At 39.4% G+C, this 23,732-nt stretch overlaps 1 protein-coding gene across 2 annotated transcripts in view; it reads right to left on the reverse strand.

Moving 5' to 3' along the window:
• The window catches only part of LOC126161407 (dyslexia-associated protein KIAA0319-like protein), a 161,365-nt gene that overhangs the window by 45,279 nt on the left and 92,354 nt on the right, over positions 1 to 23,732 (reverse strand). For both annotated transcript variants that reach the window (XM_049917188.1, XM_049917187.1), the window contains exons 7-10: positions 19,815 to 20,003; positions 13,689 to 13,917; positions 9,596 to 9,824; positions 3,089 to 3,233 (exon numbers count right to left, since the gene is read on the reverse strand). In XM_049917188.1, the coding sequence (XP_049773145.1) occupies positions 3,089 to 3,233; positions 9,596 to 9,824; positions 13,689 to 13,917; positions 19,815 to 20,003 (792 nt within the window). The remainder of the gene's footprint in view (positions 1 to 3,088; positions 3,234 to 9,595; positions 9,825 to 13,688; positions 13,918 to 19,814; positions 20,004 to 23,732) is intronic.

Below are 23,732 nucleotides of genomic sequence, written 5' to 3' on the forward strand. Positions count from 1 at the left end.
ATGTGAAAGAACTTGCTCCCCTTCTAGATCGCTTGAGCAGTAAAATTTACCTAACGACTGGAAAAAGGCACAGGTCATTCCTGTTTTTAAGAAAGGCCATAAGATGGATCCACACAATTATAGACCTATATCATTGATGTCAATCTGTTGTAGAATTATGGAACATGTTTTATGATCAACAGTTATGATGTTTTTGGAAAATGAATATCTCCTCTATAAAAATCAACATGGATTCTGCAAACAGAGATCCTGCGAAACTCAGCACGCTCTGTTCCTCCATGAGATCCACAGCGCAGTGGACAACGGCACCCAGGTTGATGCTTGATTTCAATAAGGCATTTGACACCATCCTGCATCGCCATTTAATGAAAAAAATATGAGCCCACAGAGTATCAGAGCAGTCCTTTGATTGGATTCCAGACTTTCTTGCAGACAGAACTCAACATGTCGCTCTTAACGGGACTAAATCAACAGATGTAAAGGTAATATCCAGAATACCATAGGGAAGTATGATAGGACCATTTCTGTTTACAATATATATAAATGATCTAGTAGAAAGCTTTGAATGCTCTTTATGGCTATTCACAGATGATGCAATTGTCCATACCAAAGCAGCAATGCCAGAAGATAATCAGAATTTGCAGAACAACTTGCAGAGAATTGGTGAACGGTGCATACTCTGGCAGTTGACCCTGAACGTAAATATATGTAACAAACTGCGCATACATAGGAAAAGAAATCCACTACTGTACAGCTACATTATTGATGACAAACAGCTAAAGACAGCATCTGCCATAAAATATCTAGGCGTAACTATCCAGACCGACCTTAAATGGAATGACCATATAAAACAGTGTGTGGAAAAGGCAGAAACCAGACTCAGATTCATTGGTAGAATCTTAAGGAAATGTAACTCATCCATGAAAGAAGTGGCTTATAAGGCGCTTGTTTGCCTACTTCATGAGTATTGTTCACCTACCTGGGATCTCTATCAGGTAGGACTGATAGAGGAGCTAGAGAAGATCCAACACAGAGCAGCGTGTTTTGTCACAGGATTGTTTAGCTGGCGAGAGAGGGTTATGGAGCTGCTCAACAAACTCCATTGGCAGATGTTACAAGAGAGGTGTTGTGCATCATGGAGAGATTTACTGTTGAAATTTTGGGACAGCACTTTTCAGGAGTAGTCGGACAACATATTACTTCCCCCACATACATCTCACGTATTCAAGAAATTAGAGCCAATAAAGAGGCTTACCAACAAACATTCTTCCCAAGCACTATTCGCGATTGGAACAAAGGTTGGAGGGATCAGATAGCGGTACCAAAAGTATCCTCTGCCAGACACCATTAGGTGGCTTGTAGAGTATGATGTAGATGGAATTCTCTGTATTTTTTTGCATGAATTAAGGTTTTGCTAAGAAGCAGCATTCATTATTAGAGTCCCTGTGTTATTTGATGTGAAATGTAAAGCAGTTTTTATGCAGTATGCCATTTTAATCATGTGAAGATGTTCAGTATTGTTGTATTTGTTAAAACAGTCCTTTTTCTGACACCGTCATATTCATATTTTTACATCAACAGTTTCAACTGTATCAGACAGTCATTAGCAGATCAATGTGTAGCATAGCAGATTTAGCCTTACTGAGGACCACACAAAGCCACTAGAAGACGTTAAGTCTATTATGCTGCATATTTGATCTGAGGATGACTGATCAGTTGAAATGAGTAATATGAAGATGTAAATACAACAGTGCATCATAAAAAAGACTGCTTTAACAAATGCAGCATTTTTAGTAAAAACTGCAAAAAATGCAAAGAATTCCCTGGCCTGCATATATACCAAATTTAGAAATTCCAGGGATATAAAAAAATGAACAGATTGATAACAAATTTAATTTATTAATGAAGAGTACAATTTTACAAAGAAGACACTTTGAGAAGAGACAACAATGTAATAAAATGGAAAGCTACAGCGAGAGGTGAAAATCATAGCTCAAATTCTTCTCAAACTTGTAGATCAATAACATATTATATTTGCAGTGCTTCTTGTCAGTCAGTAATCTCTTTGAGTGAATAAGGAAGCCTTACAAAGAGAAGGGTGGCAACACAGAGACTGAGTGAGGACTTATAATGAATGAATGGCAATGGTGTGAATATTTGGGGACTGGCATTTGGTGGTGGGGGTGGGGGTGGGGAGAGGGGGATAGTGGAGAGGAAGGGATACTTGGGGCAGCTGTAGAGTGAATAGTGGAAAGAGTGTGGGAAGAGGAAGAATGAGTAGTGAGGAGGAAAAGAATGTAATGTGACAGGAAGAGTACAGAATTCAGCACAAAAAGAGAGATTGACTTCAAATTTAATTACGATATATTACAAAATAAAAAGATTGAACAGCAAGGAACAACAACAAGCAGCAATAGTCCCAAGAAGAAAATACAATGGCTCAATTGTTCATATTTGTATTTATAGTTCATGAAATATATTTGTATAAATAATGATAAACAAACACTGTCCATGTTGCCATATCAAAAATATTATGAAAAGGGTAGATTGCTACTCCCTACACACTCTGCCAGGCAATGCTAACTTCTCTCCGTCCACCTGCACCCTGCTATACCTCCCCCCTCTCCACCTCATTCTGGATTGCTGCTTCCATTCAAGACGACACAATTGCATTTGTGCCACAGTGGCTGGAGATAGTGGTATGTGTGCATGAGGTGTAATTGCTGGTGTAAAAGTGTATGTTCGGCTTTCCCTTTCCGAAGAAGGCTTTGGGCGAAAGCTCAATGTGTAAGAGTCTTTTTGTTGTGCCTATCGGCAACTTTACAGTGAGTAGTGACCTATCCTTTTCATAATATTGTTGATAAACAAACACTCAAAGTTTTGTTGTTCTTCATTGAATGAACATAATGTACATGGACAGGGAACATATGGTACATATCAGTATATAGGTCTTTAACACACATGGTTAAAATGGCACCTGCTCCTGCAGCTGCTGTTCTCCCTTTCATTTCTGCCCAACAATGACCTCATTTCTAAAACTATATGCTTCAACTACAAAAGCAAAATAATGAAATTGAGAAAGAAATACCTGTGGGTGGTTTATTGGTTGGAGGCTTCACAAAGACATGTACCTCAGCTGACGATGACTGACCAGAGTTGTCAGTAACTTTTAGCACAAATGTATACATTCCTTCTTCTAAGTTTGAGAGCTGCAGGTAAGGTGTTCTTGTGTTCTATAGCAAAAAAATAATAGCAGTTACCACAGCTATTTTATAATTACTCATATTATGTTACCAGTGACATATGTGAATGACATGCTGTTTAAATACTGAGTCCCAATACCAAAGTTAAAATTAAAAAAAAAGAGAAAATGTAGTGGTCATGAAATCATTCAGTCATAAAAATTCTGCATTGTTAAAAGCTCTAGATTAATAAAGTCCATCATATTTCAAGTATCTACACACAGGAACATGAACTTAGTCACAAATATGGGATTAGAAAGAAGAATGGACAGGTTTATCAATATTATGATTTGTACACTAAGCTAGAAATTAGTCATATGCCGAATGTTATAATGAGCAACGGATTATAAAATGTATATTGATTTGTCTGCTAATCAACATTAGCAGCAACAGCAACACTTAAATCATGAATTAGGCAGCACTGTCTATTCTAATTGCTGCTAATTCCCGAGCTGACTTATACACCTCCTCCCATGTGGCCAATTCTTCATATCGGCATTTGGAATTCTGCTGAAATTCAAGTGCCATGACAGATCAATTTCATTATGTATTCAACTGTTGTCTTAACTTCTTGTCGTATGGGTCTGCAGCCTTTTATTCTGCAGAATAAAAACTTCTACAGCCATGAGTGGAAAATAATGCCCTTTAAATTACTTTCTTACTAATTGTACTAGATTTTGCAGAATAGTCAAGTGATTTTAGAGGCATAGCAAAAAAAGAGGTGCATTTCACAGCATTGCACAGTCAAGTTAAAACTCAGTTGCATAGTTTTACTCACAATTACTGTTTTAGGAATCTACTTGGAATTTATGCCACTGAAATATTTCCAGTTCCATTTAACCTCATTCATAAATTTCTCATCACTTGCCCTTTCATCACTGGTGGAACTGCTATATTTATTTACTGTGTGGTAGAACATGTGGCTTTAATATACATAAAATTATGGATACAAAACAATTATATTATTATTGTTAATACTGTATTAATATTAGTTCTTACTGGAAGTATTCTATAGTTTGTGTTCTCTGGTTTTTAAACTTATTTTGTATATTTAAAAGTTATTCTTCATGACAAGATTTATGAATTATAGTGTGTGTGTGTGTGTGTGTGTGTGTGTGTGTGTGTGTGTAAACTGATAAGATTATAATGTAACAGAGTGGTAATCATAAACTATCATGAAATTAAACTTTTGTTTGGACTACTATTATATACATTTATGTATATGATGACTGTTAACTTCCATGATATCAGTGTTTACTTACCAGAACTTAAGATTTTCTTGTACAGTGTACAGTCCAAATAGCATATAAAAGTTACTGAGGTGACACTGATGGTTATGTTCTAGGGTCCTAAACTGGTCATTAGCTCTCTACGTTATTTAGGTTGCATGTTTGACTTGAAATGTACACTGTACACTGAAATAATAATGTACAGTAATTGGTCTGCATAACTGAACAAATCAACAGAAATATAATATACTAATTAAGAATCAATTTGTGGAAGGGGGAGGAAGGAGGGCTGAGCAGAGTGACTATGTTGCATAAAGCAATGGACTGAGGAAATCAACACACAGGTAGTGCTTAATAGTCAGTTCCATTTGTAGCTAATAAGCTGAACAGGCAACCTACATAATAGTAGACATGAAGTCTACCATAAAAGGGGATGAAAACAATGTAAAAATAGAGCAGAGAAAAGTGGGAAGATTCTGATATCTGTCTCATGTTTACTCTTCCAGGTTAAAAAAAATAAATAAATAAATAAAATAAATAAATAAAAAAAAAACACTCCCGTCGGCCTTCACAGTTGAGTGTGTAGCACATCTAACTAACATACGGAGGAATCAGTTCTGATTCTCAGTACTCAGTAGTCATGGTGTATATGTGGACAAGGAAAAAAAAAATCCCAGATTTTTCCCGGATTTCCCAGTTAAAAATACACTTTCTGCTGGGTGAAAATACACTTTTTCTGTGTTAAGTAATAGTACACTTTTCCTCGGAACTGTAAAACTTATCAATCCATTGAATCGTTATGGTTTTATACACTGGCATTGAATTTCCCAGCGCTATACAAAACGAAACTTAGGGGGAAAGAGAACACTTTGGAATATGCAGCAACATGTATGCTGCATATTTTTGTATTGCAAAAGTATATAAATTCGAATTCCACTGAACACCACGTTTCTTTCCAAAGCACTGAAATCGAGATTGTGATGCGCTTTTGTAAGCCAGTCATAGCTCGTGTCACGTGATCTAGCCAGCTGATGATGGCAGTTATTCAGAGCACAGGACAAGTGATTTAGTCAGCCAATAGCAACATCACTGTTAAGTAGTGTGACTAAACAAATATGAAAAGTTAATGGTTTAAATTAATATACATAGTGTTGCTACAAGAAAAGAAAATCTTCAACATATAATATTGGCTTCGAAGATTACTAAGCTGCGAGAGAATCTACGCTTTCACATATAATGCTGATCTTTTTTGCATGTGTTACACTTTAAGATACATCACACAAATGTGCCAGTAAAATTTTTAATAACAACATAAAATGTCTGATCATCTGGGTTCAAAATTCTTCTAATGGTTGTCCTCAAAGAGTTGATTTGTAAATGAGAGTCAAACTCTCTGTGTTTTAAGAAATTCATCATACATTCACACACATAGTTCATTTGCATAAAAGGAAATTTACTTTGAAAGTAACACTTTTCAAACCACCGTTCGCAATATTTTCCCGCAACCTTCGAGAAATAGGTTCATTTCAGCAGTGCCAGAGAGCACTATGTAACAGGCGTCACCGTGCTTAAGCAGCTATGATGATGCGGAAGCCCGTATGTTCGTACATGTAAAACATTAAAAGATCTTACATTATGTCATAAAAGAAACAAGACATCAGAGAATACTCCATGAGCACCAGAATTTCGTGAACCATAATAAAATGCATATTTCGGCTTCAAAAGCACATTTGTATGTCCAGATTCCCAATGAAGTAGCCCTCGAGCTGATATCAGGCCTTTCAGTGTGGTTTTCAGGATGTAAATTTTCTTTGAGTATCAGTACTGTATTATCTCATGTTTGGTTCTTTATTATGGCATAATGCCATACACACTAGAAGATGGAAACATGCACTAGAAATGCAGTGAACAGTTGAAAGTAGCCAGTAGTGTGGAACTAAACACTTTGTTTCACGTAAGTGGACCGCCTCAGCAGAAAAAGAGTACTAAAAGCCAAATTTCTTTAGCAAACCAACAAAAATAACTTCATCGTTCTGCAAGGCGATTAATGATTGACTGTCAGAAAGGTAGAAATAAAATAAAATCGGAAACTAATAACTTATTTTAGCCGTCCACAATTACGGAAATGTATTTTAATTCACTTGATAGCTCCTGGCCGCAGAAATCCGTTTTCTTTTCATTTCACGTGAGAGCAATAAATGAAGAGGAAACAGCAAAATCACTAAATGTAAACACGGATGATATGGAGACTACCCACCTCCCCACTACAACTCAGAATGCTCTGTGTATCAGTTCTGGATATTTCCAAACCGGGGCAATACTAGATGGTGGTTCTTCCCCCCCCCCCCCTCCCCCCTCCAGTGTTTGAGGTAGGATGCCAAAAATTAAGTCATTTTGTAGCACAAATCTTTCTGAAGAGTCTGATACATAAAACATATGTCTTTGAGGAAATGTAAGACATGTTATTTGGTCTTAAGTGTGCCAAACTGCAGTGCCACCCCTCTTCACACAGCATTCTTCTATCGCACGTCACTGTACATGGCTCTGTGGAATTCAAACATGCATATTTTGTAATGGATACCATCAAACGAGATTCAGGACAGTGAAAATTAAAATGCCCTGTGGTGCCTGTCCTGTCCCCAGTCAGCTGGCAACACATTCTGCCCCTTTTTTTTCTTCTTATTTTTTTTTAAATAAATAAAAAATAAAAAAAGAGAAAAAAAGAAAAAAAAAAGCTCGCTCACAATTAATACTGGATGGGATTATTTGTAACCAGGAAGACAAGAACGCTTCAGAAAATTTGCACGCTTTATTGCCTATTAGCTAATAACTTGCTGTTTTGTGTGGTGTAAAATTAAATATAGGATACATAAAACCAGTAAAGACAAGAGACAAGCAAGACAGTACACATTTCTTCAATCCTTAAGTCCTAGCATTTTTTCCTCTCTAATCTTGCAACAGCTTTACATGGTGTGCTTTCCTTTCTGCAAAAGAATCTATTACCTGATCAAAGTTCGTCCAAACGTTTTGCTACATGAAAAAACGAAATGTCGTCTAATACTGAAAAAGCTGTTAATACAAATAGTACCCAAGACTGGTGTGGTTTCTTGAGCTGATAACATGTATTTTGTCACTGTCTGCTAGATAAAATGAAATAGGCTTGTCTAATATTGTAGTGATTGTAATACACACCAAATAAACGAGACTGTTTTGGAACAAATGATCATTTTTATGACACGACAGAATATAATTCATGAAGTAGCAATATCATATGCCTATTAGGCCTACTACAAGCAAAAAGCTTTATGTAAGGAAGTAGTTTCCCATTTCATTTATATGCTCCAGATTCTCAAGCATGAGATCAAAAAGTAGTAGTGCGAAATTTTTATACAAATTTAGAATCTTCATATTCTTCCACAACCATTTCTTCTCCTTCCTAGTTCTAACAAACAATCTTGTCAGCACTAATTCTGTAACTATTCCTGCTAGTGTCAAAACTTACTCTTTGGTTAATGTCACTATTTCTGCCACCATCACCGGTTTAGTTATCCTGTGTTTATTCTCCGGTCAGGTTTTATTACCTGTTCGTACAACACATTTTCTGCGCTACTCCCAGAATAGAACTTAAATGCCTGCTACTGTACATCTGGCCCTTACTGGTGTAGCGGTCTGGCCAAAAATGTCATTTTTTTGGGTACACCGAGAAGATAACACGTAATCTTTCTTACCTGTTATTCCTGTTAGTCATTTATTCCCTCTATGGTAGTTTGAATCTATGGCATTCACCAGTAATTATAACAACGCTGATCATTCGCAAGCCCAGTCAACCACATTAACATACAGTGACTGGCATTCTGCTAGGCTCGTATAGCCCCATCCCCTTTTGTCTGCAGGAAAGTTTGTTTCTAGAAGCAACAGGGATTCCCCTGGCAGAGACATCACCTACACTATGCATGCATTCAAAAATCAACTTATGATTCATTCAGAAATCAACTTAGAATGTGTTCAAAAACCAACAGGGATGCATTTCAAAATCATATGAGTAATCAATACCGATGTGCACATGATGCTATGAGCTTTGTAAAACAAGGTTTATCCCTCAAGAATATGAATTTGGTGAAGCTGCCCCCCCCCCCCCCAAAAATGGCTGCCTGGGACAGATACCCCCATTTTCCCTCACCCCCTGGATCTGGGCCTGTTGCACAAGTGTGAATCTGGCAGCTTGGGCGTGCCAGTAAAATGTTTCAGGGTAGCATCTGACTGCTTGCTGCGATTGCTTATGCAGCTAACAGCCACACTTCTGTAGCCAGGAGTGGGAGAAGGTACTACTCATATGCAACTCAACTGCACGTGTGTTTGAGCCTGCTCGCAACTGCTCAAATGAATCTAATGAAACAGTTGTGAAGCCACACTCATGAGGCAAATTGTTGTTTTAAGTTTCATTTTCTTTTTTTTTTTATCTCGTTAATGTTTTATTGCTGCAGTACTATTCTGTATTACTGGGATACATTAATATCCTTTGTTAGAATATGTGTTCTTACCAGCCAAAATTACAAAAATCTAACTGAAAACTAAAACGATGAAAAATTCCCAGAATTCTAATAATTCCCGGGTTTTCCCTGTTTTCTCCCGGATGAAAAAACTCCAGGTTTTTCCCGGATGTTCTGGGTCGTAGACACACCGGTGCAGCATGGGTTTTCTCCTTGTTAGGACAAAAATGTTAACACAGGCTTATGAGTACAACTGAGAAGCTGCTTCAAGAAAAAGAAGGGAGCTCAAGTCTCTAAAGTTACAGTTAATGGTGTCTACAAATTTTATGTACAATGAAGAAGCATTTGCCACTTGTCACACCAGTGTCATACAGGACGATAGTGTCAGTTAGTTTAGATTACACTGCCTCCCCTTTTGCTGCTATAGAAACTTCTCTTTTCAGATGCTCATATGATTGTGAGGACAGGTATCTTAGCTATTTTCTTGGTATCGGTAGTCATTATATGCTGAGAGTGATTAAATGTGTCTTCAAATTCCTATAAAAAAAGCTATGTTAAAAAGCAATTATATGTCTGTCTGTTGGCTTCATCTTCTTCATTTAGAAAGTATCAAGAGTAAATGGAGTTCACTAACCTGCATATCCACAGCCTTATTTTGATCAGTGGGACTCTTTGTCCACTCCCAACTTGCAATCCCCCGGTCATCAGTACTCAGGTTCCCATTCAGAGTGAGGTTGTTATGTGGGAGATAGATTATTATATCCTGACCAGCATTTGCCTCTGGTGGATAATCTGTTACTTTCAAAACTGTTATATTTGCTGTGGTTGAATTCATTGCATGGTCAGAGTCCTCAACAGTCAACCTGTTGTAAAAGTTTTAACTGAATATGTTATTTGAGCACTCACACATCAAGGTTAACAATATGAAAACACAATATCACATTCTTTTGTAAACAGTTTCATACGAAAATGTTGTCAAATGTGTCCAAAATGTACTTTTCATTTGTTAGTGTTGTTGGAATAATGAAATTCGTAAAATACAAATAATGAAAGTTCAAGCAATGTACTTACCAAAAAACTGGAACAACAGTAGATAATGATGACGAAAAGAATATAAGTTCACAAGGTCTCAGAGCTGTTTTATCTACCAGAAAGACGAGAAAACCCTCCCTTACTGCTTCACACATTCTTTGGCAAGCCCTTGTTATGAATAACTCACCTGTCCTGCACAACTATCGTAACTCTTTTCCTTCGTATCTACTCTTATTTTGTATGAATAGTTATCCCTCAACAACAGAAATTTCAGTACTTTGTGTGTCACTGTCCACTGCATTTTCACATTTTCTCTCGGTGTGTGCAGATTTCTGTTTGAGATAAAGTTACGATAATATGCACACTGCAATGAGAAAACTGTAGCATGATTGGACCAAAGACTTTGGTGCTATTTCAAAATTGATAGGGAAGAAACAAAGCAGTAAACAACAAGGGGAGGTGGGGAAGAGAGACTTTGTTACTTGCTCTGTGTATAACAGCCAGCAAAGACCAATGTCTATGTTTACAAGCAAATCCTAGTTAAAACAGCTGAAAGTGGAAGAGGAATTAAATTTCTGAAAAATAAAGAGTGTGAAAAGCTTTTCAACTCCATGTTAGAGAGAACTACCAAAATCATCTCATCAGGAATAACTTGAAAGCAAACTCTGAGATAAAAAAACCTCATTTGTTTTCACTGGCTGGACAGTGTAATACCAATAAACCTGCTTAAAAGTCAGGCAATGGAGAGCAGAATTAAATCTAAACTGCTTCATGGGAACAAACTCTTGTTAAGTTTAATGCAGCATTAAGAAAAAGTGGATCTTCTCAGAACCTCAAAAAATATCATCCCTTAATATTTCTATATTTTTGCTATAGGTCAGGTTTTCTTTACAACGTATGCTGATCTAATATATTGGTAACAAGCAAGTCATCTGTGATAATCTTGAAATGGTATTATATCCCAACAGCTTATTGGCTACTTTCATGTCTTCGCATAACCAGAATTTTGTCTGTCCACCCCATCTTTTAGATGCTTCTACCACCTATACCTCAACAGACATAAGTTGTCACTGTGACTGAATATTGGTGTATTTACAAATTTCATCATTTTGATTTCATATTACATTCATACAATGAGAATATTTTTCTCCCTGGGCACCATACTCATGAGTGTGTTTCAAAGGAAAATTGATACTGATTTTGGTATAAGAAAAAGGCCATCTGATTGCCACAGTATCATTCACTGTACAGTTTAGTTTCAAAAGACATTACAGTAATTCACCAACAGTTTTGTAAAACAACAATAATAAAAACTGTAGACATCTTAGGGCAGCGGTCAGCTACTTTGTTGCTGGTAACAGCTGCTGAAAGTCGTAGTGGAAATTAACTGGAGCTGTGATACAAACTAGTCAAAATTTGCCAGAGTTGAACTGAAATTTGAATTTGAACCATGGAAATTTTTAAATGAATGCTTGTAAGATTCTTTCACTGAGAATGGCATGCATTGTTTCACAATGAAAATAAGGAAAAATATGATATATACCCTATAATACAGACACATTTTGTCTTATTGGAATGATAACCTTAAGCCGTTCGGTACGTGTATATGGAAACAGAGTATATTTTTCTATCACAATACTCTGCTACTGAACAAGATTTCAATTTATAGAATGGAGAAGAAAGCATTTTTCACAACACTCAATGTTTCACAAATGGGGTCTTGGCACCCCACGTACATTTGGTTTTTGGAAAAAAGGAAGGAAGATTAGTGTCTGATGTCCCATCAACAATGAGATAATTACGGACGGAGCACACATTTGGATTAGGGAAGGATGGAGAAAGAAATTGGCTATGCTCTTTCAAAGGAACCATCCTGGCATTTGTCTTAAGCAATTAAAGGAAATCATGGAAAACCTAAATCTGGATAGCTGGATGGGGATTAGAACCGTTGTCCTCCCAAATGTGAGAGTCCACCGTGCTAACCAGCGTGTCACCCTGCTCAGTTGGTTTTTGGTGACCCATGAGTTTTTGGTGTTTGGTTTTCACCTCTTGTCTGGTCTGACTCTTGATTTCTTGTGTTTTCCTATCTTTTTTTCCACTGTCATATTCTTCATACTTTTATTCTTTGCTCAATGCCACTTTTTGTGTTGTGTCCATCATTTCATTTATCACTTCTCTATTTTCATTTCTGTGCTCTAAATTATGTATTTTTTTTTCTATTTTTACTTAAAATATTCCCTTTCCCAATTTCAGATTTACAAAACAATCATTTCAGCTGCAGCATTCCTCTAACTTCTTACTTCTCAGAATCTCATCTGCTGACCTTAACTATTAATTTTTATTCCACCCTAACTTGGTGTCGGCCATCTTGATGTGGCAAACACAGTGTCTTCATGAAAATAGGATCTTGTTTCCTCACTCATCTTAAAAATATGAGAGAAGGGACTTCTCAGTCTTGAAACCTTAGATATTTCTGTCTTTTACAAGTGCCTGCTGGTTGCTGGTTTGGTGAACACATATTTCTTTCCAATTTTCCATAGCTGAACCTTTGATTTCTGAACATATATTTCTCTCCATCTGTACACATATTTCAAGATGACGTGCATGACCTCACAAGTGAGTAATTTAATTTAACTACGTACATAAAGCAGAATGTACGTGTGTATGTCCAGGACTGATTTCAACCAAATCTGGCACAGAAACAGCAGGCCTCATGAGTATCAGCACTGTGGGGCTTAATTGCCTCCTAGTTCCAATAGAAGTGGAGATACCAGCATGTTTTTCCCAGCCCCTGGCCTATAGGCTGCCCTTCATTGACAGGCATATTATGTGTGAAAAGTATCAGCCTGCCAAATCAACTGGCTTTGCAGGGCAGCCTTCATGTCAGGGACAAGAAACAGTTTTCCAGGCCCAGATATGTAAGCTGCGCTGCATGACCGGAGTGTTGTGTTGGGTTGGAATATCATTGGCCGGCTTTAGTGACCTGCTTTGTATGGTTGCCTGTATATGAGAAGCAAATAAATGATTTTCAAGCCCATAAAGTGTAGCCTGTTCTGCATGACAGGTGTATTGTGCGAGTATTATTAGTCTGTTTTACGGAACTGTATTGCAGAGGCTATACACCCCAATGAGCATGGCTGGGGACTGGTTGAGATGAATATAGGAGGGGATAGATAGAGTGAAGGGAAGGAGGAAATGAACAGAGAGTGGAGGTGGGAGAGATGCATGAGGCAGGTGGAAGATTTAGGTAGGAGGGTAGTGAGCAGTGGGAAAGGAAGACAGAAAGGTAGAGATTGCATGAGAAAGGGGAGGGGGGGAGGAAGAAGAGGAGGAGGAGGAGGAGGAGATGTTCAGAGGAACAGGGGAGGAATATATGGTCAGAGAGAGGGGATGGAGGAAATGGACAAAAAGAGAGTGAGGAGGAGATGGAGAGACAGAGAGAGTAGGGAGGAGGAGATAGACAGATAGAGGTGGGAGGTTGAGGTGGTCAGACAGAGGGAGAATGAGGTGGACACAGAGGGAGGAAGGGGTGGTCACAGATAGGGGGAGGAGGAGTGCGTTCAATGTATGTGTCGAATGCATATGCTGTTAAAGTCCCAGGGAACAGACTATTTTACTATACTTCATTTCATGGAATCAGAGGTTTGCCATTTACTTGTGTCTTCAGAAATACCCTTTTAGCATCAGTGACTTACTTAAATGTGTAGTTTCCTGGAAGAACAAGATTATCCAGTTGTAGTGTAGGTGTGTCTACAAGGTGTGGTTGGTAGCCAATTGGGCCTTGCTGCAGTTCCCAGTGCCAGCCAATGATTTGGTCATCATCCTTGCTCATTGAACCATCCAACACTGCACCTGTGTTAGGCAACTTCACAGTCTGGGATGGAGGAGTAATTACTGCAGCAGGAGGTTGATTTATTCGTTTTGCTGTAACATGAAAAATAAATAAATTTAGCAACACAGAATGTTGTACATGACAACAATACAATTTTATCATATAGACTACCTTTTGTGTGTTGAATAGAGGTATATCAAAATGAAATGTTATGAATGGATGAACACCAAGTTCTAACTAGGAAGAGGAGCTGTATATTCCAAGTGATTCTACACATAAGACAACACAAAAATTACAACTTGCTGTTTCCAATATACAGCTGAAACTTTCCAATAATGGTCAAGCATGTGGGAAAAACAAAAGTTTACTACATTTTACATAACAGAGAATGCTAATACTATTCTGAGGTGATAAATCACTATCAGTGATAAAAAATAACAGAAAGCTTAACAGGGTCAGACAACACATGAGTAACACTTCATCTACAGTCTTCTTCTTCTTCTTCTTCTTCTTCTTCTTCTTCTTCTTTATCGTCTCCTTGTCCCACATCACGTAGGGTCGGCATTGCTCTTCTGGATCCTTCTCCTCCATAGTTCTCTATCCATTGCCTCTTCCTTCTTCCATCCTTTCTCCCTTCCATCCTCCCGGATATCTTATCCTTCCACCTCATCTTCGGTCTTCCTCTCCTTCTTACTCCTTCAATCTTTATATCTTCAACTCTGTTTCCGATATACTCTTCCCCTTTTCTCTGTAAGTGTCTGTGCCACCTTAGCCTGCTCTCTTGTATCCTTTTCCCCATGGGTCCTACTTTCACAGCTCCTCTAACAAATTCATTTCTAATTCTGTCCTTCCTTGTTACCCCACACATCCACCTCAGCATCCTCATTTCCGCCATTTCCATCTTCCTTTCCTGGGCTACTGTGATTGGCCATGTCTCTGCCCCGTATATCATAGCAGGCCTTACCACTGACTTGTACACTTTCCCTTTCAACCCAATGCTCACCTTCTTGTCACACAACACTCGTCTCATTTTCCTCCAGTTGTTCCAACCGCAATTTATTCGGTGTTGTATCTCACTTTCCAGTCCTCTATCCCTCTATATATACGACCCCAGGTATTTAAATTTGCAGACCGATTTCAGCTCATCATCCTGGATCTTGCAAGACCTCATCTGCACATCCTTCAGTGCTAAATATTCTGACTTTGTCCTGCCGTAATTTTCATCCCTCTTTCTTCTAGTGCCTTCCTCCAATCCTCCAGCTTTTCCTCAAGTCTGTCGATGCTCTGCTCACAAAGAACCACATCATCTGCAAACATCATATTCCACAGTGCTTCCTTCTTCACATCTTTCACCAGCACGTCCATAATCAGGTCAAAGAGGTAGGGACTAAGCGTAGACCCTTGATGTAACCCTACTTTTACTGGAAACTCCTTTGTCATGCCCACACTACTTCTCTCCTGTGTCATTGCTCCTCTGTACATTTCCTTCACTAACCTCACATACTTCTCTGGCACACACTGCTCTCTCATGCTTCTCCATATTTCGTCCCTTGGGACTCTGTCATATGCTTTCTCCAAATCAATGAAAGCCATATGTAGATCGGCTTGTAGCTCCCCATGTCTCTCCACTATCCGCCTTAAAGCATGTATTGCATCAGTCGTTCCTCTTCCAGGCATGAACCCAAACTGTTCTTCACACACCACAGTCTCCTTGCGTAATCTTGCTTCTATAACTCTTTCCCAAATTTTCATTGTGTGTGCCACCAGTTTAATACCTCTATAGTTACTGCAGTCCTGCACATCACCTTTCCCCTTAAATACTGGGATCAGTACACTAGTTCTCCACTCGTTTGGTATCTCCTCCTGTCGCCAAATCTTCTTCATCAAATCCCAAAGGAGCTCAATTCCCTTTTTACCGAGACACTTTCATACCTCAACGGGGATCTGGTCTCGGCCAACTGCCTTCCCATTTTTCATCTTTTCAACTGCCTGTTCAACTTCATCTCTACTTATGTCCATCATTAATCCTTTGTTTGCCCCTCCTTCCTCAGTTTTCAGTCTTACATTTTCTTCATTCAGCAATTTCTCAAAATAATTCAACCACCTTTGGATTATTTTTCCATGGTCATGCAGAATTATTCCTGTTTCATCTTTCATTTGTTTTATTGCTGTTAGATCCTTAGAAGCTTTATCTCTTGATTTGCCTATCCGTATCAGTTGTCTCATATCCTGATTTTTCTGTAGTTGTTCGTATGCCTCCCTTAATGATTCAGATTTAGCTTTAGCCACAGCTCATTTTGCCTCCTTCTTTGCACTTTTGTATGCTTGCCCATCCTCAGCACCTCCAGACATATCCCACTTCCTCTTAGCGTCTTTCTTTTCCTTCACAACCTTCTGCACCTCTTCATTCCACGACTGTGCTTCCTTATCTTTTGGCACCCCTTTCCCAGATGTTAACCCAAACTCTTCCTCCCCGGTCTTCCTTATAACAGCACTATTTATTTTCCACCACTCCTACACACTCTCTGCCAATTTTGCCTTTCCCAGTACTTTTTCACTAAACTCCTCTCTCAATTTTTTATCCTTTAATCTCCACCACTTAATTTTCCTTTCACATTGATTTATTTGCTTCTGTCTTTTACATACTTTCATCTCACAATCCGCTACAATCAACTTATATTGTGTTGCTATTCCTTCACCGTATATGACCTTAGTATTTCGCACCTCCCCACCATTTTTCCTTCGACATAATATGTAATCAATTTGGCTTTTATTTTCGCCACTCCTGTATGTTATTCATGATAAATTGCTTCGGCATTCAACTACAGTGGTTTCAGAAAACCTCTGAACATTTAAAACAGGCTCCCCAAAATGTTAACAACTTGGGATGAAAATGAGAATTTTACTGTCTCATTACATATAAATGAAACAATTTGCACACCATCAGATTTGGAGAATGTCCACAACTGAGACTCATGATAAGTGAATTAAAAATTTACTTCAGTTGTAGCTAATGTATCTTTTTATTGCACAACTAGTTTCAGAGGTTTTGTAGCTCTATCATCAGGTGTCACCACTGTGAACATTGAGAAGAGGGAACAGTACAAATTGAGATAAACATTCTAACAACCATATGTAAGGCCACAATAAATGGCACTAATAATATGAATTATTAAATCGTGGGTGTATGGCGGGAGTGCCAGTTAATCACATAGGATCAGACTTGTCGCTACACGACACATGGGACTGCAACAGAAAACATTTAGGGAAGAGGAGGGGTACAATTAACACACAAATTAGAAAATAAATATGACAAAAATGCATAAAAGTGTCGCTACTTACCTGCCACCTGGGCACACTATTTTGTTCCTTGTCTAGCAGTGAGGCAGGTGCCTCATTCTCTGTACCAAGACATAAGTGTGCGTGTTCATCAGATTTATTTTGTAATTTGCATGTTCATTGTGCCTCTCCCCCTTCCTTAACATCTTCTGTTACAGTCCCATGTGTCACATACGTGTAAATTTGATCCCTTGTGATTAATTGGCCTGCCTGCTATATGTTCAAGCCATTTTGTACTATTCCATTCCTTTCTTGTTCACAGTAGCTGGAACCTGATGATCGAGCTGTGAAGCCTCCAAAACTAGTCATGCAATAAAAAGGTAGCCATACTGCAACTGCTATGTTGAACGAAACAAGAAATTGGAAGTGGGGCAGGGATGGGGGAGGCATAGCAGGGTTTAAAAGGGAAGGAAAAGGGGGGTGGGAGAAGAGTGTTGTCTGGCAGAGCAAGCAGGTACCAGAATACAACATGACAAGGCCACCTGGTACAGTTTCGGGAGGGTGTGGCATAGGGGGGAGAGGAAACTGGGAGTAGAAAAGTAGCAGAGCAGAGAAGGGGAAAAGACTGAGTGGTGTGTTGGCAGACAATGGTGCTCAATGAGAGTGGGGTGATGTGAACTGGGGTTAGGTGATAGGGCAGAGGCAGAAACTGCTGAGTGGAGGGTGTGGGGACATTAGTTCATCCTAAGTTGAAGCTGGGATAATTTTTGGAGCAGTGATTGTGTTGTAAGGACAAGTCTCATCTGCGTAGTCCAGAACAGCTGTTGGAGGAGAGGAGGATCCACATGGCTGGGGTTGTGCACCAGCTATTGAAATCAAGTATGTTATGTTCAGCTACATGTTGTGCCACAGGATGGTTCACTTTGCTCTTAGGCAGCTTGCATTGGACAGTTTTTGGTAGTCATACACTATAAAAAGCTATGCAATGATTCCAGTAGAGCTTTTATATTACATCACTGCTTCCAATAGTGGCCCAGCCTCTGATATTGTAGGATAACCCTGTGACAGGATTGTAATAGGACATAATGGGTGGGTGGATTGGGCAGGTCTCGGACCTGGGACTTTCACAGTGATATGATCTCTGTGGTAAAGAGCTGATATTGGGACAACATCCAAGTCCATCCATATGCCACTCTCAATCCCAGCCCTTTGCCACGGAGACCATACCCCTGTGGAAGACCCAGGCGCAAGACCAGCCCTGGCCACCTACCCAGTACTTCCTAATCCAGTCCTGTCACATTATCTTACTTCATCAGAGACAAGACCACCTGTGAAAGCAGTCATGTGATATACCAGCTCTGCTGCAAACACTGCACAGCTTTTATAGTGGTAGGACTACCAACCATCTGTCCACCAGAACGGATGGTCACTTTCAAACTGTGCCCAAGAGCAAAGTGGACCACCCTGTGGCACAACATGCAACTGAACATAATGTGCTTCATTCAATGGCTGCTCACAACCCAGGTCATATGGATGCTCCCCTCCACCACCAGCTTGCCTGAACTGTGCAGATGGGAATTATCCTTACAAACATTCTCCACTTCCAAAATTACCCCACAATAACCTAGTGTCCACACACATTCTAACCAACAGTTTCCATCCTGTCTGTTCTATCACCTCCTCCCAATTCACATCCCCTCACCCTCACTTGTGCTGCTCTCTGGCAACACAATCACCAGCCATTTCCCCTCTCTGTTCCTCTTCTTTTCTGCTCCCCATTTCCCCTACCTCCCTCCCGTACAGCCCGCCAATGCTGTACCAGGCAGCCTTGTTGCACTGTCTTCTAATTCCTGCTTGCGTCTCTACATAGCGCTTTCCTCCCCCCCCCCCCCCCCCCAAACCATACCCTACTATCCCTCCTCTTCCCTGCCCCACTCCTGATTAGTACTTTTGTTCAATGCAACAGTTGCAATCTGGCTAGAGTGGTTGGAGATTGCGATAATGTGTACAGGAGATGTCTGCTGGTATGAATGTGTGTGTTTTCCTTTCTTTCTTTCTTTTTTTTTCTGAGGAAGGCTCTGGATGAAAGCTCAGTGTGTGGCAGTGTTTCCATTGTGCAACTCAATGCGTCATATTTACAACGAGTAGTAATCTATCCTTTTTATAATTGTTAATGTTTGCATCTTGATATTCTCAGTTAACAAGACTGTACAAAATGATGATGTGATCATCTTGTAAACTGTTATGAACAATTCTGTACCTGAGAGATAAGGGACACAAGTCCAATTTCTGCAGTTTCAACCTCAGACCACATTTGTAACACCCACACACTGCGTAATAAGAAAAAGAAGGGCTGCAGTCCTGCTCCAGCCTATTGCCAAATTTCAGCATTGTTATAAGGGTGCATGCCAATTTAACAATGCCTAAATCAATCATGGGCTGTAGCAGGACTGCTGCTCTTCTTTCACAAATAAGTCAGTCTGTTTTTTATAAATATGTTCTTAAGTAGGAAATGTGGAAATCGGACTTGCACCAGTTTACCAGTCATGTGCAATATTTAAAAAAATACCAACAACAACCTAGAACTATCAATATCTTCAACAAGTTCACAACAGTTTAGGGGAATCTTAATATTACATTATGTGTGAATGAATAAGTGAAAATGGTACTGACACAAAGAGTATAAAATTTAGGATGAGCAGATACTCACGAGGTAATACACTGACATTCGCAAATGTCTCGCCATAGGCTGTAGGTGAAGACACACTGACTTTGAACCTGTACAGCCCCTCAGTGAGATGGCTCAACTTGAGTGTCCCTCCATTCTGATCATTCATTGTACCACTACTGTCACCCTCTGGCTGGGAAAGGAGGGTCCATTCATATTTGTAGTGTTCTCCTGCATAAGCACATTCCAACAAACATTAATATTAACTAAAGTTCAAAGAGAATAATAATATCTAAGTTATCTCAAAGGTTTCTATTCTGGGAAAAAAATTGTACATATGGATCTTGATAGCTTAGAGTTTAGATACAACATTTAGAAATACACTATATACTACAATAGTCTCAAAAAGACACAATCTACCAAAATAACTTCTAGACTGTGGCAATTAGTCTTACTTTTCCAATACTTAAGATCAATTTTGGACAAGAAATGTGATTTGCAGTGCAGAAACACCAGTTTTGGACAAGAAAGGTGATTCCCAGTGTAGAAAGTGAAAGAAAGAGAAAAACGACAAATGTAAGGGAAATGACAAATGAAGTTATTGAAACAAATGTAAAAATACAGTACACACACAAAAATGATCAAGTACACAAAACACTCATAAATCAGATACTATTCTTTTGGCCGGCCTGATAACATTTTGCAATACCGGTATAAAAAGGTAACACAATATATTTTACTTGTATTAGATAATAAACTCAAATGTTAAAATGCAAGAAAGTCAAAACTACTGTAGTAATTTTTGTTAAACTGTAAGGTCGTATATTCACAACTACAGTCACTGTAGCTGTGCAATACTAATGTACAATGTCTGATCAATGTATCCACATGTAATGCCTGCACGATTGACAACTGGATGTCATGAGAGGTAGACCCACCAGCATAGACGGAGGAAGGGAGTACTGCGTTGCCAGTAGAAAAGCAGTAACAGCAGAATAGGTCAGTCAGGAGAGCTCAGTGATTTCAAAAGAGGATTAGTCACTGGAGGTCACCTGAGAAACAAATCCATCAGAGACACTTCACTTATTCTAAAGCAGCCCAAGTCAACTGTTTGTAAAATATTTGTGAGGTGGAAGCATGCAGGAACAACCACAGTAGGGGAGACTGGGTACTGTTGAAACACAGGACGGTTGAAACACAGCTAATATCTCTGGAACTGTTATTCAGGGAGTGGAGGGCCTAATGGAACAAAAGAGCAGACGACAATTCCGAACACGAATCTCAGTGTTGCGCTGCTCCCCGTACATTGTCGTCGCGCGCAGGAGGCCGTATTGTTTTTCTACACAGAAAAGTAAGTATTTTTCTTCTGGCTTTTATGCTAATATTGTGTATTTTATTTAAGTCAAAGTACTGAGGGTGTGTTTGTGTCTTTAATGAAGCTTGTAGAATTCAGAATAATGACTAGATTTAATGCGTTATTATTACTACCATTCCTATAAACTCTCTTGTTTCAAAGGTGGGGTTGGGGACGGCTGAAACACTTTTTGTGGGTACGGTTGAAACAGTAAATATATTATTTCGTTTTGTTTTGTAGGTGCTGAGGGTTAGGGTAAGGAAGACTTCCAGAGGGCAGGTTGATTTGTCGAAGTAAAAGGATGCATATGAAGAGCTGAAAGCACGAAACTCACTACGTAAAGCAGCGGACAAGCATGGAATAAACCACTGTTCTCTACTCCGGTACATACGAAAGCGAGACGCGACTGGCCAGGATGATGAAGGTATGGGATACAGAGCCCCCAACAAAGTTTTTAAAGAAGAAGAACAAGAACAAGAACTATCAAAATATTTGATGCGTTGTGCTGATATATATTTTGGTCTGTCTAAAAAAGAGGTGAGAAAATTGGCTTACAAACTTACAATTAAGTATAATTTATCATGACCTCCAACTTGGAACGACAACAAAATGGCTGGTGAGGAATAGTTTCGGATGTTTATGAGAAGAAACCCTGAACTGTCCGTACGCGCTGCGCAAGCTACAAGCCTATCAAGGGCGACTAGCTTTAATAAAACTGACGTCGATGTTTTTTATGACAATTTGGCCATTGTCATGGACCATCATAACTTTGAACCCCAAGACATATATAACATCGATGAAATAGACATAACCACTGTTCAAAATCCAGACAGAGTTATAGCCAGACACGGTGCTCGTCAAGTAGGTTCACTAACTTTAGCTGAAAGTGGTAGTTTAGTGACAGTAACCTTTGCAGCAAACACCATTGGCAATGTTATTCCTCCATTCTTCATATTTCCACGAGTGCATTACCAAGACCATTTTGTTAGGGCCAGTAGGGTCTGCTGGGACTGCAAATCCCTCTGTTTGGATGCAGGATGAATCATATATGAATTTCCTGGAACACTTCAAGAACTATTTGAAAAAGTTAACGCAGAACAGGGAATCAGTGATCATAAAGCGGTTACGGCATCAATGATTTCAGCCGTAAATAGGAATATTAAAAAGGGTAGGAAGATTTTTCTGTTTAGAAAAAGTGACAAAAAGCAGATTTCAGAGTACCTGTTGGCTCAACACAAAAGTTTTGTCTCAAGTACTGATAGTGTTGAGGATCAGTGGACAAAGTTCAAAACCATCGTACAATATGCGTTAGATGAGTATGTGCCAAGCAAGATCGTAAGAGATGGAAAAGAGCCACCGTGGTTCAACAACCGAGTTAGAAAACTGCTGCGGAAGCAAAGGGAACTTCACAGCAAACATAAACATAGACAAAGCCTTGCAGACAAACAAAAATTACGCGAAGCGAAATGTAGTGTGAAGAGAGCTATGCGAGAGGCGTTCAATGAATTCGAAAGTAAAGTTCTATGTACTGACTTGGCAGAAAATCCTAAGAAATTTTGGTCTTATGTCAAAGCGGTAGGTGGATCAAAACAAAATGTCCAGACACTCTGTGACCAAAATGGTACTGAAACAGAGGATGACAGACTAAAGGCCGAAATACTAAATGTCTTTTTCCAAAGTTGTTTCACAGAGGAAGATTGCACTGTAGTTCCTTCTCTAGATTGTCGCACAGATGACAAAATGGTAGATATCGAAATAGACGACAGAGGGATAGAGAAACAATTAAAATCGCTCAAAAGAGGAAAGGCCTCTGGACCTGATGGGATACCAGTTCAATTTTACACAGAGTACGCAAAGGAACTTGCCCCCCTTCTTGCAGCGGTGTACCGTAGGTCACTAGAAGAGCGTAGCGTTCCAAAGGATTGGAAAAGGGCACAGGTCATCCCCGTTTTCAAGAAGGGACGTCGAACAGATGTGCAGAACTATAGACCTATATCTCTAACGTTGATCAGTTGTAGAATTTTGGAACACGTATTGTGTTTGAGTATAATGACTTTTCTGGAGACTAGAAATCTACTCTGTAGGAATCAGCATGGGTTTCGAAAAAGACGGTCATGTGAAACCCAGCTCGCGCTATTCGTCCACGAGACTCAGAGGGCCATAGACACGGGTTCACAGGTAGATGCCGTGTTTCTTGACTTCCGCAAGGCGTTCGATACAGTTCCCCACAGTCGGTTATTGAACAAAGTAAGAGCATATGGACTATCAGACCAATTGTGTGATTGGATTGAGGAGTTCCTAGATAACAGGACGCAGCATGTTATTCTCAATGGAGAGAAGTCTTCCGAAGTAAGAGTAATTTCAGGTGTGCCGCAGGGGAGTGTCATAGGACCGTTGCTATTCACAATATACATAAATGACCTGGTGGATGACATCGGAAGTTCACTGAGGCTTTTTGCAGATGATGCTGTGGTGTATCGAGAGGTTGTAACTGTAGTAACACTGTTCACGTTACGTCGCACTTCACTTAGCGTAGACCGGGACTGTGTCCTAGGCATGCCCGATGTTGACTGACTGCGCTCTGCCTGTCCTGCCGGAGTTGTTGT

Source organism: Schistocerca cancellata, chromosome 2 (genome assembly GCF_023864275.1).
Source record: "Schistocerca cancellata isolate TAMUIC-IGC-003103 chromosome 2, iqSchCanc2.1, whole genome shotgun sequence".
Classification (NCBI taxonomy): Eukaryota; Metazoa; Arthropoda; class Insecta; order Orthoptera; family Acrididae; genus Schistocerca; species Schistocerca cancellata.